The sequence below is a fragment of the Talaromyces proteolyticus genome (genome assembly GCF_021365285.1).
Source record: "Talaromyces proteolyticus strain PMI_201 chromosome Unknown BGW36scaffold_2, whole genome shotgun sequence".
Lineage (NCBI taxonomy): Eukaryota > Fungi > Ascomycota > Eurotiomycetes > Eurotiales > Trichocomaceae > Talaromyces > Talaromyces proteolyticus.
In genome coordinates this window covers 984553-1001435 of record NW_025764278.1, presented here as the reverse complement: position 1 = coordinate 1001435, position 16883 = coordinate 984553, and the positions used below count along the sequence as shown (strand labels likewise).

Genomic DNA, 16883 nt, shown 5'->3' with positions numbered 1-16883 from the left:
ATGAGTGCAGGTCATTAAAGGTGAGTAACAAAGTTAGCCCCTTCGCACCCAACATGAGGACGCAATGTGTTTTGGCCCTGGAAGCCGGATGCTAAAGGCGATTCTGCAAAGCAGGTTCGCTGCAGTAATGAGCGGCCTTCATGCAAAAGGTGTCTCCGTCTCCGCCGGTCCTGCACTTGGAGACACAATCCAGTCACCCGACAAAATCAGCTTCGCGATGCCAGGCCAGAAGTAGGGCTTGCTGCGAGTGACTTAACTCACGATCCCGCTGGAGTTGGCATCCCTCCACAGTTGGTTTCTACTCTTGTTGAGCAGTATTTCTCGCATTTCTTCTATGCAACGCTCCTGCTGCACCACCGGCGTTTCAACGAGGCCTTCGCTTGTGGTGCAGCTACTAGGCATGTCGTCCTCAGCCTCTGTGCCGTCGCATCAAGGTACTGTACCTGCGCATGCGTACTCCACACCCCAATAAAAGGTTCAGCAACCGGACTAACCTCAAATTCACGCACTCTCTAGTATTCACCGGGACACTGATTGCCAGAGCTATCTTATGCAAGATGGGTTTTCGCAGCAGTGGGCCGAAGAGGCCGGCAGGCTTGTGCTCGCCGAGATTGGTTCCCCAACGGAAGACACATTCGTGTCACTCATTCACCTAACAATGTTCTGGTACTGTCAGGGCAAATGGCGGCGTGCATACATGTTCGGATGCAATAGCATATGCGCGGCTCGACTTTTGGACCTTTTCGACTCTGCCCATACAAATAGGGCTGACTTGTCGGCTGAGATCAGCCGGAGGAGGTTTTGGGCCGCCTATATCATCTGTCACACATCCAGCAGATCTGACTTGTTTGATGTTCCGCGAGCTTCAATAGAGCAATTAGGTCTACCGTGTAATGAAGATGACTTTGCTCTCGGTAACCTGCCTGAACAACTCGTGGCTCTAAATGACCGCGTACGGATTCCTAGCTTCTATGCGGAAATGATTAGACTTGGTGACCTCTGGTGAGCCTTCCTTTTAGTGCGTATTTAACTCCCAGTTGACGAAAATGCGCAAAATTTCGTGCTAACTGCGAATTGTGCCCTAAGGCGCCTGGTGCGTCTGCTTGTACGAGATACGGGACTGTCCGCTGATGAGAAGACCGTGAATATCCAAAATCTAGACATGGAACTTCACCAGTGGCGCCAGCATCTCCCAAACAGATTTGTGCTAACACCCACAAGCGTTGAAACCTCTTCGCCGGCCGTTCTGTCCCACCTCCTTCTACTGAACATCGTTTTTCATCAATGTTTATGCGTTTTACACTCGTCAATTGTTCCACTCTTCACGTTTGGGCCCGGAGGAGAGACCCTCCCTCACGTTCAATCCTCATCCGCGCAGACATGCTTCGATCATGCGAACCAAATGACCACCATATTTGAAATTGCTCTTCCATGGTGCACATCGCACGCGCCTGGTTTTGTGGGTTATGCCGCCTACTGCGCCTCGGCTATTCAGCTGCCTTTCCTGTGGTGCAACAATCCAGAAGTCAGCATGCGTGCATTTGCCAATATTAGAGTGAATGCTAAAGTATTAAATGGTATTGGGAAACGGTGGAAGTTTGTTGCCGGTTTGGTAAGGCATTATTCCCTCGATAATTGTACCAAAGGCTTTACCAGAGTTGCTTACTATTGTGCCATGCTCCTTGCCAGGAAAAACACGCTCAAACCCTTCGGCAATACCATGAAAATCGCGGCTCTGAATTAGCCGATAAGCCCGTGGGCCTGGCTATCTCCCAGCTGAACGAGTGCATTTGCATCTTCGCTCGCACGAGAACGTCCCTCCTTGGCCACAATGACATAGTATATGCTTCGGGATGCATCCCAGATTGTGGCAAAATTGACGCGCTAGAAGTCAATAACGATGTCGAAGAATGGTTGCAGAATCAAAGTGCGTACTTCACCCAAAAGATATTGGGCACCTGTTGACATGCTGCTTAGCTTCCTCCGTGCAAATATCGGGATCGGCCGAGTATCCTCAATCCCAGCAGAGTCTATCCGATATGCTGTTGGAACCATATTACCTATCGGATGATTTCAATATTCTGCTGAGTTAAGAGGGCTGGATTCGCCAAAGGCGGACTTCATCGTGAATATACCATTGGTCAGCATAACCACTGTATCAACCTCCAATATACAGGGGTCAAAGGGCGGAGGTGAGCGTTACTCAACCGTCATGGATACTTCAAACAATTTCCTTACGCCAAGTCCATTCCCGAGTTTGACGTCGTATTCGAACCAGGACGCAAACTGCAGCCAACTACACTTTCCAAAGGTCCGTTTACAGTAGAAGTGGTCGGTACTGGTTTCGACAAACCAGCAAATGCTCGGTATTATACCCTGCGGTTTCCTCGAGTGCTGAAGATCGATAATGATCGATCGTTTAAGGATACTATCAGCTTTGAAGAGTTGCAGGAGATGGCTAAAACATGCCTGGAGATGCCAGATGACCAAGAAAAAGAAGAGCAAAGTTGGCTCAGGAAATGACGAGGCTATGAGCAAGTGGCTGAGAGATCGAGGACGAGCTCTCCCAGAGACGACTCAGTTTCAACATGTGAAGAATCATGAAACTCAGATCATATATAACTCCTGTGAGGCTATTTATGTACATGCTGGCCTTATCCAAGAGGTAGGCATAAAAGCGGTGGGCCGTGGTTATAAGAATGTCATATATCCACAGAGCATGAAAACGCCATGGGTAACAAACGACCAGCTATTTCGCCAACCTATTCTGGAGAATAGCGATCTGGCGTACGCCTATTCTTACGCAGGCCATATTGCCGACTGGGAGCGGTACTCTCAGTAGATTAAAGCGATTCAGCAGGCCATAATTTTAATATAGCCATACTCCTTAATTGCCCAGCCCTCGAACGTACGTCTTGGAGGATCATCGATCATGGGACAAGCGGCCTCAGGAGATGGGCTCCCCCCATGGTTATTCTTGTTGAATATCTCGGTTTTTGTGTTGTTCCGATAAGGCTGTGGTCTGTATATAATCCTTCTGGCGGGGTTACCCATTGACCAATCGTTCACACCCCATGAGCAAAATTTCACGCTCCCTTTCCTATAATGGCCAACCAAATGTCGTGAGAAAGATATTCCTTATTTGAACAGGAAGGTTTAAGCGAAAGGGATTAGGTCTGGGGACCTCCCAATGATTAGTGAGTTCTCAACTATCCAGAGTCCGTGTGCGAATCGAGCCAAAGCCACGATGCAGAGCTCGAAGCTGACATTGGGCAGGCTGGACAAGGGTATTCAGCAATTGCTTGCCTCACTTCCAGCTCAGACTATCATTTGCATGGCCGTGCCTCTACGGGCTTTAGTTCGAACTTCAGTTGAAGAAGCAGTCAGAATAAGGTTTGGTTGATACGAACATATTACTCTGAAAGCTAAAGAGAACCTGCGCACTTTAGCTTTTTAAACTATCGCGTGGACCACTTCTATAGTCAGTCACTCGAGGAAATACAGGCCGAGGAGCATGATTGGGTAATTTTGAAAACAACAATGCCAACTTACCTTCGATTGGTAGTTAAGAAGCGTCGGCTATGTAAAACCCTATCTGGCCTGTCAGAGAGACTCGGATTACATCCATGCACTCGAAAACTCGAATCCTTTCTGGTCTCCATGATATTCCAAGTATCTTGAGATATTGCATTTTTCAGCCAGCCATTTTAAAAATTTGTTTTTCCTAAACGTTCTTATACCGAGGTTCTTTTCAAAGAGTCCCATTATGCACTCTACTAATACACAAAGATAATTTTCTCAGATATAAAAGTCCTTAAATACCCCTTCCACACTCCTGTAATTTTATCTAATTATCTAAAATCTAGTGAGCTATTTCTCTCTAAGCTGACAATCAAATCTGAATTTCCTCTTAATTGAATTAAGTTCTAACAACTTTGACTGATCTTTTCTAATTATGGCTGCCCTTGACCTTGCCAACTGGATGAAGTACCTGGAACCTAGTGAATATGTGATTAATTCATACATACCCTGCAGTCATGATGCCTCTGCATATCCATATGAAGGAGGTGAAAATGCAGCGCATGACCTCGTTGGCAGCATCTGCCAAAGTGCGGATTACACCGCCCAGCTCCTCGCAGGGTCTCGGTATTTCGATATGAGGATCACTCGCTTAGGGAATACCTTGGTCATGAAGCATAATATCATTACATTCCAGCCTTTTGAGACAGTACTCAATCAGATCAAAAACTTTGCTAAGTCTCACAAATCCGAATTTTTCTTCCTCGACCTCGACTTTAGTCACAAAAATGCCATTGCCGATGACGTTTTGGCCATGTTGATTAAAATCCTGGGAGACGGAAAAGAAGATGCATTTGCAACCGCACACGTGGGCCCTGATGGCAAATCTTACAACAAGGAGCTCACGTGGGCCAAGCTCAAGCAAGACGGCAAGCAGTACATTATAATATGGGGCGAGGATGAGACGATCGATGGAGACACGAAGCATTACGAGAGCGGCAAGCTCTGGGCTCCGCAAGCGGCAGATATTCGAGATAACTGGGAAGATGACTACCCTAACAAATCACCACAGGAGATTGTAAACTGGCTAGATGAAGCTCTCAGTCTATGGAAGAAGGAGAAGCTTTGGATAACCCAGCTCATAGATACTCCAAAACGATCCTACCTTCCTGGACATCATCCTAGTGACTGCGACAGCAAAGCAGCACCAGTCTTCAATGGATGGCTCACGAAATTTAAACCCGGCGACAAGTTAGGTATTGTCAAGCGTGACTTCGTCAATGAAGAATGGAATGAAGCCGGCATTTACCATGTCATTCGTCTGAATAAGTTTGCGCAAAGTCCTGACATCCCTCTTGGTCCAGAAATCGATTACTTGAACAATATTAGACTCAGGACACTGGACGGACGTTACCTCGCTGTGGATACCAAACCTCCCGGTAACACAAATCTGAGTCTAGTGACCCTTGTTGACCAGCCGGCGGACAACACTCGTTTCCTGATACGGGAGCGTCGGAAGGATTCAGCGTGGACGTGGCCATTCAGTGGAAACCTGGACGCTGACTCCTGTGGCGCTAATGGAAATGTCCGGCTCGCGCATGTTGACAGCAGCATTGGTAACGATACTGTATTATCTTGTGCGAAAAATTCTGGCGGGTTCCTGTATTGGGGTGTCAGCTGGAATGACGCGGACGATTGGGAGACTTTTCTCCCCTATAATCCTGCCAACACTGGGAGCAAGAATGTGATTCATCATGGCAGTATTATTGTCCTCCGAACACTATGGCACATGTACTGGAAGGTGGACCTAGATGAGAACTATTATACCAGGGTGTATGCAAGCGCTGGACCGATTGAAGATGCCACCCAGTTTGTGATAGAGAAGGCATGAGTCAGTAAATAGTTAGCACCAGGCCTAGGACTCATTTATTAGTGTGACAGACATCAAGAGAGTTAGTCAGATAATTAAAAGACCATCGTTATCCGCTAGATATCATTGCGGTACCGCAAAATCGCAGAGATTCGTACTTTTACAGCGACGCAAGGAACGACACTGGAAACGACTCGGAGCTCAAATAGGTGGATTTTTCCCTCAACATTGGTTTCCTACCAATATCTTTATCCCTAGTTAGTAAATGAGATACAGGAGTACTTTTAGTTAATCAAGACGTCGATAAAAGAGTGCTGTTCAGGAAGGAGGGAGACAAAAGGTCGAAGACCTACTGCAACATGGAGAGATCACATACGACTTGCTCGGGTTTCTTTTCAAGCCGAATGAAATTGTGCATAACCACCCGTGACGGAACGAGGAAGCCGCGATGTCTTCGATTTGGCATTGGAGATGAGAAAACCACGCTTTTCGGGCCCGTTTTTAGTCTAGGCTGTCAGTACCTGGACTCGGACGGCGAGAAAGTTGGCTTCGCTTCCATCGACCTCAACATTCCCAAATTCACTGGCGTAAAGCGTATCGCGTCGTTGCCTTGCTTCCCTCTGCAGTATCACCCTCAAAAAGGGCAGGTGAGAGGCTGAGTTGATTGCGCGCGGAAGGGAGTTCTACAGCTTGCGTGGATCCCATCACTGCCATTGCAAAGGCAAAGCCTTTGTGATGCAGGACGACGTAAAAGTAAAGCGCAATATCGACAGCCGTGTGATGATTGATGCGGCATTTTTTCGCCGGATGAAGTCGAATCCGCTAGTTTACCTGTTCCTCACCCTCACAATAGTTTATATAATAAATAATATAATGATATAACGTAATATCAGGGTATATTTAGGGTCAGGCGAATTGCTTTAATTGTATCTTGTTTTTTTGAACACCCGTCCGCACGGCGCCTGTTTGCAACGCCCACAAATATTCGCTTAGATAGATTTCTAGTGTGGTGATTAAAAGTTCGACATATCTTCATATTGAATACACATGCCACATATCTAAATATCGACTATCAAATATTATTAGACGAAATAGGCTTAAATCGATCACTTGACGGAGAGCGCTAATTGCATAGCCTCGTTAGCCTGATAGCCTCGTCGCAAGGCTGCGCGGGGGTTGACAGCCTCTTCCAAATGTCAACAAATAACTTTGGATCACTGAATCTTGAACGTACTTTTCATGTTGACGAATATACCGCTATGCCTCGAAAGAATAAAGCACTGCAAAAAGCTGATGGGGTATAGGAGCTCTCTCCAGACCAATATTAATTGCATCATCTACGGGCGGCCCTCCAAGAGCTCTAAATTTAAGCTGATATAAATTGGTGTAAATGCAGATGAAAGACAGAAACTTTTAACACCATATCCAAACTTTTTTCATATTAGGTGAAAAACTGATAATGGCATTATCGGTGTCTAACCTCAGCAAACTCACCCCCGAGGTCCAACTCGCGCAAGCTATTTCTGAATACGAAGCTGTCCTCTCTACCTCCGAAAAGGCGTCGCTGCGCAATTTCAAAGCCGAACAACAGAACCATTCACCGGATGCAACCGACGTAATCCGGCTAACTGCGAAGATTGACCAGACGTCGCAAATCGGCCGGAGATGTGTGGGCACGCGCTTTAGTAATGTACTCAATGCGATTCAGGCTTTTGCGGGTGTTGGCGATCTTGTCGTTGGAGGAGCGCAGAACTTGATGGCGAGCGGGCTGTGGGCGCTGGTGCGGCTTACCCTTCAGGTGGGCGACCCAAAAGAGGATAAATTGAGTAGCGTTAATATAAACAGATGGCGACAAACTATCTATCTTTCTTGGACAAGTTCTCTGAGCTGTTCATGAACATTGGTCGTTCCGCTCCTCGATATCAGAATCTGAGCCTGTTGTATCCCCAGTCGTCTGATCTCCAGCGTAGTGTCTGCGAATACTTCACCACTCTTGTACAGTTGTGCACCAAAGCTGTGAAATTCACGCGCAAAAGCGGATTGAATCGGTTGGTAGCCACGACATTGAGTTCGTTCGACACCGAGTTTGGCGGGTTCCTTGTCAAGCTCGAAAGGCTTGGGAATGAGATAAAAGAAGATGTCATGCTGCTGTCTGCAAAGGCGCAGCAAGACGAAGTCCGTGAGAACTCCAAATTTCGCTCTCTTGTCCGGCACAAAATAGACAAGAACCAAGCGGACAGGAACCAGCTCGACAGGAATGACCAGTTGCGGCGTGAACTTGCTGCCAAACTATCCCTGCTCGACCAATGCTCGACCTATGATCACGAGACAGCTTGGAGACAGATTCGGAAGAAAGGAAACTCGTCTTGGATACGTCAAGCACCCGAGTACGTGCAATGGAGAGATAAGACGGGCCGTGTCTTGACATGTTTTGGAAAGTTGGGATCGGGGAAAAGTGTTGTTGCTGCAAACGTGACAGAAGACTTGCTGATGCGCGAGCCCAAGGGGACGGTGGCGTACTTCTTCTGCAGGCACGACGTCGCCCAGTCGCTCAAGGCAAGAACCATCCTCGGTGCTCTGGCCCGGCAACTCCTGGAGTCGATCGACGCCGACAGTGAGTTGTATTCCACGAGTCAATGGACGCAGAGTCAGACACGCTCTTTCCAATTTTACGAGCTCGTTGGGCTGCTTCGTTACATTATGCTCGAAAGACGGCTGGAAAGAAGACACTACTCCATCACCCTCGTCATCGACGGCCTTGATGACTGCACGCAGGCCGACAAGCAAATCTTGCTCCGGGATCTGGATCTACGTTTTGTTCGCTTGTTTCTCACGACGAGATCAGAGCTGGAGCAGACGGCCGTTTTGATTAATGATTTTTTCCCTCTACAACCCACGCTACGCATGTCGTACCAGGCGGATGAGATAAACGATTATATTAATGATGAACTCAATCAGCGGCTTGAATCGGGGGCTCTTTGCCTAGGCAATCCTGAAATCATTGTGGAAATACAGGACACGCTGAAAGCGAATGCCCAAGGAATGTAAGCATTCATTTCATATAGCCTGCTCCTCATATTCCCGTGTTTTGACTGTTAACCATCGTCTGATAGGTTCCTCTGGGTCGTTCTCCAAATCGATAGCATATGCGACGAAGAATCAGACGACGCCATTTTGACTGCCTTGCGTGAACTACCGCCAGACCTACCAGCAGTGTACGACCGCATCCTGCAGAAAAAGTTACAATCCAAGTACCGAGATAAAACACTCCAGCTCGTCGCGTCAGCCTATCGACCATTAACATTAGGGGAACTTCGAGAAGCCCTCAGTGTGACTCCCGGTGACAATGTCATGGACACGACCAAATTCATCAACGACATACAAAAGACAGTATCTTGTTGCGGAGGCTTACTCGAGCTGGAGGAAGAAGCGCTGACTGTACACTTTGTTCATCCATCAGCAATACAGCATCTTTTTTGCGTAGAAAAAAACAGAGAGAGCAACAGCACGTCCGCCCGTTTCAGTAAGACTGAAGCTGATATTCTGATGGGAAGCATTTGTGTGACATACCTCAATTGGAACGTCTTTGAAACCAGACTCGCAGCGCAGCAAAAACAATGGCAAATAAATGCATCCAACACAGCTTCTGCAGTCGTAAATTCGTCGGTCCAATCTTCCAGTCTTGCAAAAAAAGTCGCCCAGATGTATCTAGAGAAGACACGACGGTCATCACCATCACTACCAGGGACCTCGTCTTTTGACTTTAAACGTGCGTTGATGGATGTCAAGTCCGGTATGAGCGAAAAGCAGCCTCAGGAATTCTTTTTCTTGCTGTACGCAAAGGAGTACTGGCTAGATCATAGTAAGGAATTCACCATATTAATGGGGGATGTCTGGGATATGTGGAACAGATTAATCAATGATTCCCCAGCAGTTGTCGGACGGTTACCATGGGATTATCCTACAACACTTCAGGATAATAAGATACAACTAACTTGGAACTGGGCTTGGGACGAACTTCATCATGCCCTCATCTATACAAAGGCACTAGAGCCTGTGAATAGAAAATTATTGTTCGAAAAGATTGAAAAGTGTGAAACTGAGGCTTTAGCTTATCAATTGAAAGGAGGCTGGGCCAATTCAGCCAATGTGCGCCAGGCTATTCTCATTCGCGTGGAACGACTGTACCCCCTTCTTCCCCGAGAGGTTATGACGGCAATGTGGAACCTGGCTATCTCGTACCATGTCTGTTTAGTGAATGACAAAGCCGAAGAGTTGCTAACAGACATTTTGCTGAAAAATAATGGCTCTCAGCCACTCCCTATTGCAATGCCTACATCATCGGCATTCCGATGTTTATTGAATAGTACCCTAGCCGATCACAGGGAGATTAGTCTGGAGTTTTTGAACAAGGTATTTTTGCTCAGCCGCAAACTGTGGGGGGACACTGTGCCTATGGAGGCGGTATTGGAATATAGAGAGGATCAAAAGTTCAAGAATCAGGATTTAGTCAATCGGCATATAGACTAGGGTGAAAAAGGTTGAATATAGAACCACAAAAGTTGATTGGGTATAGGAGGCCTTTCCATGCCAAAACTAATAATATTTGAACTTTCTGCATTATCTAGAGGTGGGCCCCCAAGAAGCCTAAATTAACACAACATTCATCGGTGTAAATGTAGATAAAATGCAGGTAAGAAATCTTAATATTATATCTAAACTTTTGTCAGTCCTGTTAGTGTAGATAAACCAGAGCTATAGGATAATCACTTAATAATAATCTTTTTTTTATATATGGAGTGTTAGTGTTTGAGTGTTACGAGAATGAGTAGCAGTAGGTAGTGAATTGGACAGTCGTCATCATGGCAACGACCAGCCCTCCCACTATATCCTATTAGATGTCGCGTTTGCCAGAGCGCAGCCTTTGTTTACTTCCATCCTCATCCTACAGCCTGCACCCACCTCATCCTTCCATGCTAGGTTGTTCATTAAGGATTCGTTAAAGACAATACTCAAGCCCGCCCAACGATGCAATCGAGACAGCAGGTTAGAAGTGACCTTTTGAAGGCCTTTCAAAGCTACACTCCTCGTGCAGATATCTCCTCCACACCCCAGCCCTCTTCGACGCCTCATCTGCCGAGCAATCCTGGCACGCCGAATCATCAGGCTAATATCAACATGGAAAGCAACGGTACATCTAAACTGTTGAATTGCTTTTGTCAGACTGACTTGACTGCTAATGACTGATGAAACAGGAAGCCAGAAAAACAGCCAGAAGTCACCAGCGTCAATAGCCAAACCACCCCCAAAGACTCGTAAAAGACTCCGTACCCCTGTCTTCGAGAGTAGTAGCTCAGGTTGCAGCGAATCAAGCGAAGAAGACCGGAATCTCAGAGAGAAGCGTCCTCGTCGTGCTGCGGCTGATAAGACAGGAGACTGTCTTAAGAAACAGACCGAGTATATCATGTCAGGCATGAACTCGGATATCAACGGTGCACATATAGACACTCTGTTTGTGGAGATGGAGAACAGCCAGAAGAGCGATCAGCAAGCTCCCGTCGTTGAAGCCAAACGTGTTGAACCCCCGGTACAAATGGTGTCTCAGAATGGCAAAATTTCAGGACAGAGCCACGGCAATGGAGCCTCAGCACAAGGCCAGGGCAATGGAGTCTCAACACAGAGCCATGGTAATGCAGCTTCTATGCCTGCACGGCCAATTCAGGAGACATCCATGCCCGCAACACAGCCGAGCCAAGTTATCGCCTTGCCTGATAACGGTTCTAAGGTTTTGGCCACTGAAAACAGCCTAGAGAAAGTTGTCGAGAGTATTGCATCTACAAACCAGGTACGCCAGTCCTCTACTAGTACTTGTAGCAACTGCACAGCTAACTGATATGTACAGCGCATGACAAGCTATCTCACGCGGAAGAACAGCGCCTTTCTAAATGACTTCCCCGCCAACGCACAGCTATTCTTCGAAGCTAGGCTTGCAGAGATCACACAGGAAGCCATTACCATGCATCAAGTGAAGATCGATGCTCTGAAGGCGGAATACATTGAGAAGCTGCAGAAGGATATGAGCGAGTGCCAGAGGATGATCGACATGCTGCGACAGAACCAGTGAGGTTGTGTGGTGATGTTATTATGTTGATAATAATATCTAGACTCAGTGTCGTGAAGAAGAATACAGTTGTAGTTGTGTAATAATTGGAGACCAGCGATTGGCTTGACGGCAGAGAGAAAAATGCGTCATGGAGCGGGGCAGGGCATGCCTGAAGCCAATTCGGCTTCCGAAATCGCTGCGGCGTTTCAAAGGGTTGTCACAAGCCAAGCTTTCTTTAAAATTAATATTCTGATACTTCATCTGTGTCATTCTTATTCTTCAGTATTGCTTAACATATTGATTAATATCCTATTTTTGTTTTGAAGCGCTGCTTGTCTTGCGGTAGACTACACTACGGTCGACAATTCGTCTGTTTCCGCGTTGAACGGTCAATTTCTCCATCATGTCGGTGAGTCATACAGTTTGGACAGTGAAGGGAGGCATCTTTCTGACCGTTGCAGTTCTTCATTGACAACCCTAACGTTGGCAACGCTGACCATCCCGAAGACCACCGAAGTACTATACTACTGCTAAAGATAATTTCCATACTGTATTTCTCTAACCGAACATACAGTCCGAGGATACAACCCTCTCACCCCTCCTAATCTGCTCCAACATGAAATCTCCCAGACCGAGAACTCCAAGAAAACCGTGCTCCAAGGCCGCAAAGAAGCCGCTGCGGTCGTCCAAGGTGCCGACCCGCTCAACCGTCTGCTCGTGATTGTCGGCCCCTGCTCAATTCACGACCCCGACATGGCCCTCGAATACTGCGATCGTCTCTTGAAATTGAAGGAGAAATACCAAGACTCTCTTCTCATTGTCATGCGCTCCTACCTCGAGAAACCCCGCACAACAGTCGGCTGGAAGGGGCTAATTAACGACCCGGATATTGACAACAGCTTCAAGATCAACAAGGGGCTGCGCACATCCCGCCAGCTCTTCGTCGATCTGACCAACAAGGGCATGCCAATTGCCAGTGAGATGCTGGATACGATCTCTCCCCAGTACACTGCCGATTGTCTGTCCCTTGGAGCCGTGGGTGCCCGCACCACCGAGTCCCAGGTCCATCGAGAACTGGCCTCGGGTCTGTCCTTCCCTGTTGGTTTCAAGAACGGCACTGACGGATCGCTGGATGTTGCCGTTGATGCCATCGGGGCTGTAAAGCACCCGCATCACTTCTTGTCGGTGACGAAACCGGGTGTTGTCGCTATTGTCGGGACAGTGGGTAATGAGGACTGCTTCGTGATTCTGCGTGGTGGCAAGAAGGGCACCAACTACGACGCGCAGAGCATTGCGGATGCAAAGAAGAAGCTCGTTGAAAAGGGCCTTCCGCCGCGTCTCATGGTCGACTGCTCCCACGGTAACTCGGAGAAGAATCACAAGAACCAGCCCAAGGTGGCAGCTGTTTTGAGCGAGCAGATCGCGGCTGGCGAAACGGGGATTATGGGAGTGATGATTGAAAGCAACATCAACGAGGGTAAGCCATTGTTAATTTTTCTTGAATCCCGTAAAGTTAACTAAGTATGGTGCAGGCAACCAAAAAGTTCCCCCTGAGGGAAAAGCTGGGCTCAAGTACGGCGTCAGTATCACCGATGCGTGCATCAACTGGGAAGACACCGAGACGGTGCTCGAGGGCCTGGCACAGGCTGTGCGAACGCGCCAGCAAGTTCTTTCCGGTAAATCAGCATAGGCATCAAAATTGGCATTCAAATTAGTTCTGTCTATTGCGAGACAGCACGTTTTTCCCTTCGCTATTCAGATTTGATGATGACATCTTCGTTTCGGATTCCCCTGTGATGTCTCTCTATTTTTCTCATATACCGTATACTCTAGACTGGGAACAGTTAGATGTCAGCTTGCAATAAACAAAAGTTTTGCATATCAACCAATAAATCAGTGGGAAAATGCTAGCAGACTAAAATAGTAAAGCAATAGTTATAAAGTCAAATTATGGTGCCTGAGGCTGCAGTCCCTAAACGGACTAGCGCAGACCCGCATTGAGATCATCGAAGGCGACACAAAAACATTGCAGCATTCAAGATTCCACAGAAGACTGCTGGATAGCATGGCTGTTGTCTCTGTATTTGTTCTAGTCGCAAGTTTCTGTCCTTGATTATTTATCTTTTGTTTTATACTTGTGTCCTTTCGATTGTCGCTCTCTACCGACATCCGAGCTTCCGGTTCCCATGACCTTGTAGACAACACACTCGCCGTGATAACCCCCTCGCAAAGGGCCTCACAAAGGGCCTTAGTCGGCGTAATATCACCATGGAGCATATTACTGCGAGTCCGATGATCGATTACACCGCGACAGCAGCTTTCCAAGCCGTCATAGAAAACACAGCAGTTCCCGGCAACGACACCAGCTACTGGGAACCCGACACCCAACGGGACTTGTTGACGCAGTTTGTTATCAGTATTACACTGGGATTAGTCGCCTTCTTTTCGTTTTGTGTGAGTTGAACTTGCAGCTATTTGATGAGCTTGCTGACAGAATTCTGCACAGCTTCTGCGACCGAAGTGGGCTGAGCTGTATGCTGCGAGACGCAGACGACGAAATGCTGCCTCGTCGCTGCCTGAATTGCCGGATACCCTGTTTGGCTGGCTCCCAGTTCTGTATAGAATTGGCGACGAAGAGATATTGAACTCGGCAGGGCTGGATGCTTATGTGGTGAGTGTGAGACTGATTGAGCGAAATTTGTACGGTTGCCCTAACATATGCTTGAAGTTCCTCTCGTTCTTCAAGTTTGCTCTCAGGTTCCTTTCAGCGACTTTCTTTTTCGCCGCGACTATCATTTCACCCCTGCATTGGCGATATATTGGCAAAACAGGAATCCCCGGAATCGACCGCCCTCCCACCGATGACGATGAAAAGAACAAGACTGATCCTACTTACTTGTGGATCTACGTCATCTTCCCTTACGTATTTACCGGTATCGCGGTTTATTTGCTCATCCAAGAAACGAATAAGATTATTGGTATAAGGCAAAAATATCTAGGAACTCAGACGTCAACAACCGACCGCACAATTCGACTGTCGGGTATCCCTCCGGAATTGCGATCGGAAGAGAAGATTAAGGAATACGTGGAAAGCTTGCAAATTGGAAAAGTAGAGATCATTTCTTTGTGTCGAAACTGGCACGAATTGGATTCTTTGATGGAAGAGCGGAAGAAAATTTTGAAGCAGCTCGAGCGAGCGTGGACAAAGCATCTTGGCTACAAGCAGAGACAAAGGTACAACGATACGCTGCCACTGGTGCATGCAGCGCGCGTCAGATCAGAGAGCATTCGGTCCGAGTCGGGGACGGAGAGTTCACAGCTTCTTGGAAGCGAAGATGGAAGAGTCCCTGTTAGGAGACATGATGACGGGCGTCCGAAGCATCGTATGTGGTATGGTCCGTTGAGACTGCGGTACAAGAATGTCGATTCGATCGACTATTTCGAAGAAAAGCTCCGTCGACTGGACGAAAACATTGTATCTGTGCGGCAGAAGGATTACAGTACGAGCGGGCTTGCGTTTGTCACGATGGAATCGATTGCGGCGTGTCAAATGGCCGTACAGGCTGTTCTCGACCCTAATCCGATGCAGATGGGGGCGACCCTTGCCCCAGCTCCAGCTGATGTGGTATGGAAGAACACGTATATATCTCGTTCAAATCGCATTTATCGGTCCTGGTCGATTACCGTAATTATTGGCTTTCTGACCGTGTTCTGGTCTGTACTTTTGGTGCCTTTTGTGTCGCTATTGAACTTGAGCACATTGCACGAGGCTATCCCTGGTCTCGCAGATGCTCTCGTACGGCATCCACTGGTGGGATCACTCGTTCGGACAGGTATGCCGACGCTTTTTTGGTCTTCGTTGACGGTCGCGGTGCCGTTCTTGTATAGCTGTAGGTGGCATTCTGATTTACATGCTTCCAGAACTAACAGTATTGCAGGGCTCTCAAGTCTTCAAGGTATGACATCTCGAGGAGACAGGGAGTTGTCTCTTATTTCCAAGAACTTTTTCTTCTCGTTTTTCAACCTATTCTTCCTCTTCACAGTGCTTGGTTCGGCGTCCAACTTTTGGGATTTGCTCAAACGGCTACAAGAATCATTCAAAGATGCGACCACAATTGCTTTTGCACTTGCTAGATCGTTGGAAGACCTTTCTCGGTTTTATATCAACCTGATCATTCTTCAAGGACTCGGCCTATTTCCCTTTCGATTGCTAGAATTCGGAAGCGTGATTATGTATCCCATCAACGTCTTGTCGGCCAAAACCCCCCGTGATTATGCGGAACTATCAACTCCGCCGATATTTCGCTATGGCTTTTCTATCCCGCAAACAATTCTGATCCTAGTCATTTGCATCGTGTACAGTGTCTTCCCCAGCTCCTGGCTGATTTGTCTCTGTGGGCTGGTGTACTTCTTCTTTGGACACATTATATACAAGTATCAGCTTTTGTATGCAATGGATCACCAGCAACACTCGACCGGCAGAGCGTGGCCGATGATATGCAGCCGAGTGTTTCTGGGTCTGGTATTCTTCCAACTCGCTGTGATCGGCTCACTTGCGCTTCGTCGCGCCGTCACCAAGTCCTTGCTTCTCCTCCCTCTCCTCGTGACGACTGTCTGGTTCACCTACTTTTTCGCACGCACCTACGAGCCATTAATGAAATTCATCGCCCTGCGGAGCATCGACCCAGACAACCCTAACAACAACGGCGACTCGGAGAACTCGCTCGGCTCGCCGACCCTCGTCTCCCCTCCCTCCGGCCTCGACCGCGACTCACTTCTTATTCTAATCGGCGGTCGTGAGATAGGCCTACGCTTGAAGAAATACGTGAACCCGAACCTGACCATCCCGCTCGACGGGCCATGGATTCCTAGTACCGATGGCTCGATTATGGTCCGGCCCAGTACATATGATGAGAGTAATAATGGTGCTGTCTAATCTCTCTTGTTGATATGTTCGTGTTTACGTCTGTACATACCGATCCCTCGTTACTTTTACTTTCTTTCTATCGTTGAGATACCACCTGTGCTGTTCTACTGTAATACTGTTATATTGTTGTTATACCTAGTTAAACGAATACACACCGATCTATTCCGCCAAGACTGATTCCTTGCATCATGCAGCCATGTCTTCCTCGCTTCCTCTTCCCTATATTATTATTAAGCAACATTAACCCGACATCAAATTAACTCGATAGTACTGAGGAATGTGAATTGTTTCAACAAGCGAGAAAGTGGCGAGTCGGGATATCCGCATCATCAGTGACAGGCGTTCTCCCTGCTTCTAGACTGATAACTAACTTTTGCGATAATTGGTTACGATAGGACATGTAAGTATATACATTAACTTTGACTGAGAATGTGGCTAGCGAGACATGGCTATCAGCAGCACAT

At 47.4% G+C, this 16883-nt stretch overlaps 6 protein-coding genes across 6 annotated transcripts; all 6 read left to right on the top strand.

The window, feature by feature from the left end:
• Positions 1-550: 550 nt before the first annotated feature.
• BGW36DRAFT_354822 (uncharacterized protein) lies at positions 551-2093 on the top strand (the record flags this gene model as incomplete). Its single annotated transcript, XM_046213570.1, has 4 exons — positions 551-1002; positions 1087-1612; positions 1690-1927; positions 1978-2093. 4 exons carry the CDS (start codon positions 551-553, stop codon positions 2091-2093), a joined length of 1332 nt encoding a protein of 443 aa, XP_046076418.1.
• A 1862-nt stretch (positions 2094-3955) lies between these two features.
• Positions 3956-5410, top strand: BGW36DRAFT_354820 (PLC-like phosphodiesterase; the record flags this gene model as incomplete). Its single annotated transcript, XM_046213569.1, has 1 exon — positions 3956-5410. One exon carries the CDS (start codon positions 3956-3958, stop codon positions 5408-5410), a length of 1455 nt encoding a protein of 484 aa, XP_046076417.1.
• Positions 5411-6848: 1438 nt separating this feature from the next.
• BGW36DRAFT_288956 (uncharacterized protein) lies at positions 6849-9919 on the top strand (the record flags this gene model as incomplete). Its single annotated transcript, XM_046210623.1, has 3 exons — positions 6849-7187; positions 7235-8433; positions 8503-9919. 3 exons carry the CDS (start codon positions 6849-6851, stop codon positions 9917-9919), a joined length of 2955 nt encoding a protein of 984 aa, XP_046076416.1.
• Positions 9920-10417: 498 nt separating this feature from the next.
• BGW36DRAFT_354818 (uncharacterized protein) lies at positions 10418-11513 on the top strand (the record flags this gene model as incomplete). The annotated part of the gene is made up of 3 exons (XM_046213568.1): positions 10418-10580; positions 10645-11234; positions 11292-11513. The coding sequence occupies 3 exons, from the start codon at positions 10418-10420 to the stop codon at positions 11511-11513; spliced, it is 975 nt and encodes a 324-aa protein (XP_046076415.1).
• Positions 11514-11647: 134 nt separating this feature from the next.
• On the top strand, positions 11648-13471 carry BGW36DRAFT_86339 (Phe-inhibited DAHP synthase AroG). Its single transcript, XM_046222652.1, has 4 exons — positions 11648-11901; positions 11954-12008; positions 12067-12969; positions 13025-13471. Exons 1-4 carry the CDS (start codon positions 11896-11898, stop codon positions 13180-13182), a joined length of 1122 nt encoding a protein of 373 aa, XP_046076414.1. The 5' UTR covers positions 11648-11895; the 3' UTR covers positions 13183-13471.
• Positions 13472-13760: 289 nt separating this feature from the next.
• On the top strand, positions 13761-16428 carry BGW36DRAFT_393745 (DUF221 domain protein; the record flags this gene model as incomplete). The annotated part of the gene is made up of 4 exons (XM_046217841.1): positions 13761-13946; positions 13999-14163; positions 14221-15382; positions 15431-16428. 4 exons carry the CDS (start codon positions 13761-13763, stop codon positions 16426-16428), a joined length of 2511 nt encoding a protein of 836 aa, XP_046076413.1.
• Between the last annotated feature and the right edge of the window lie 455 nt (positions 16429-16883).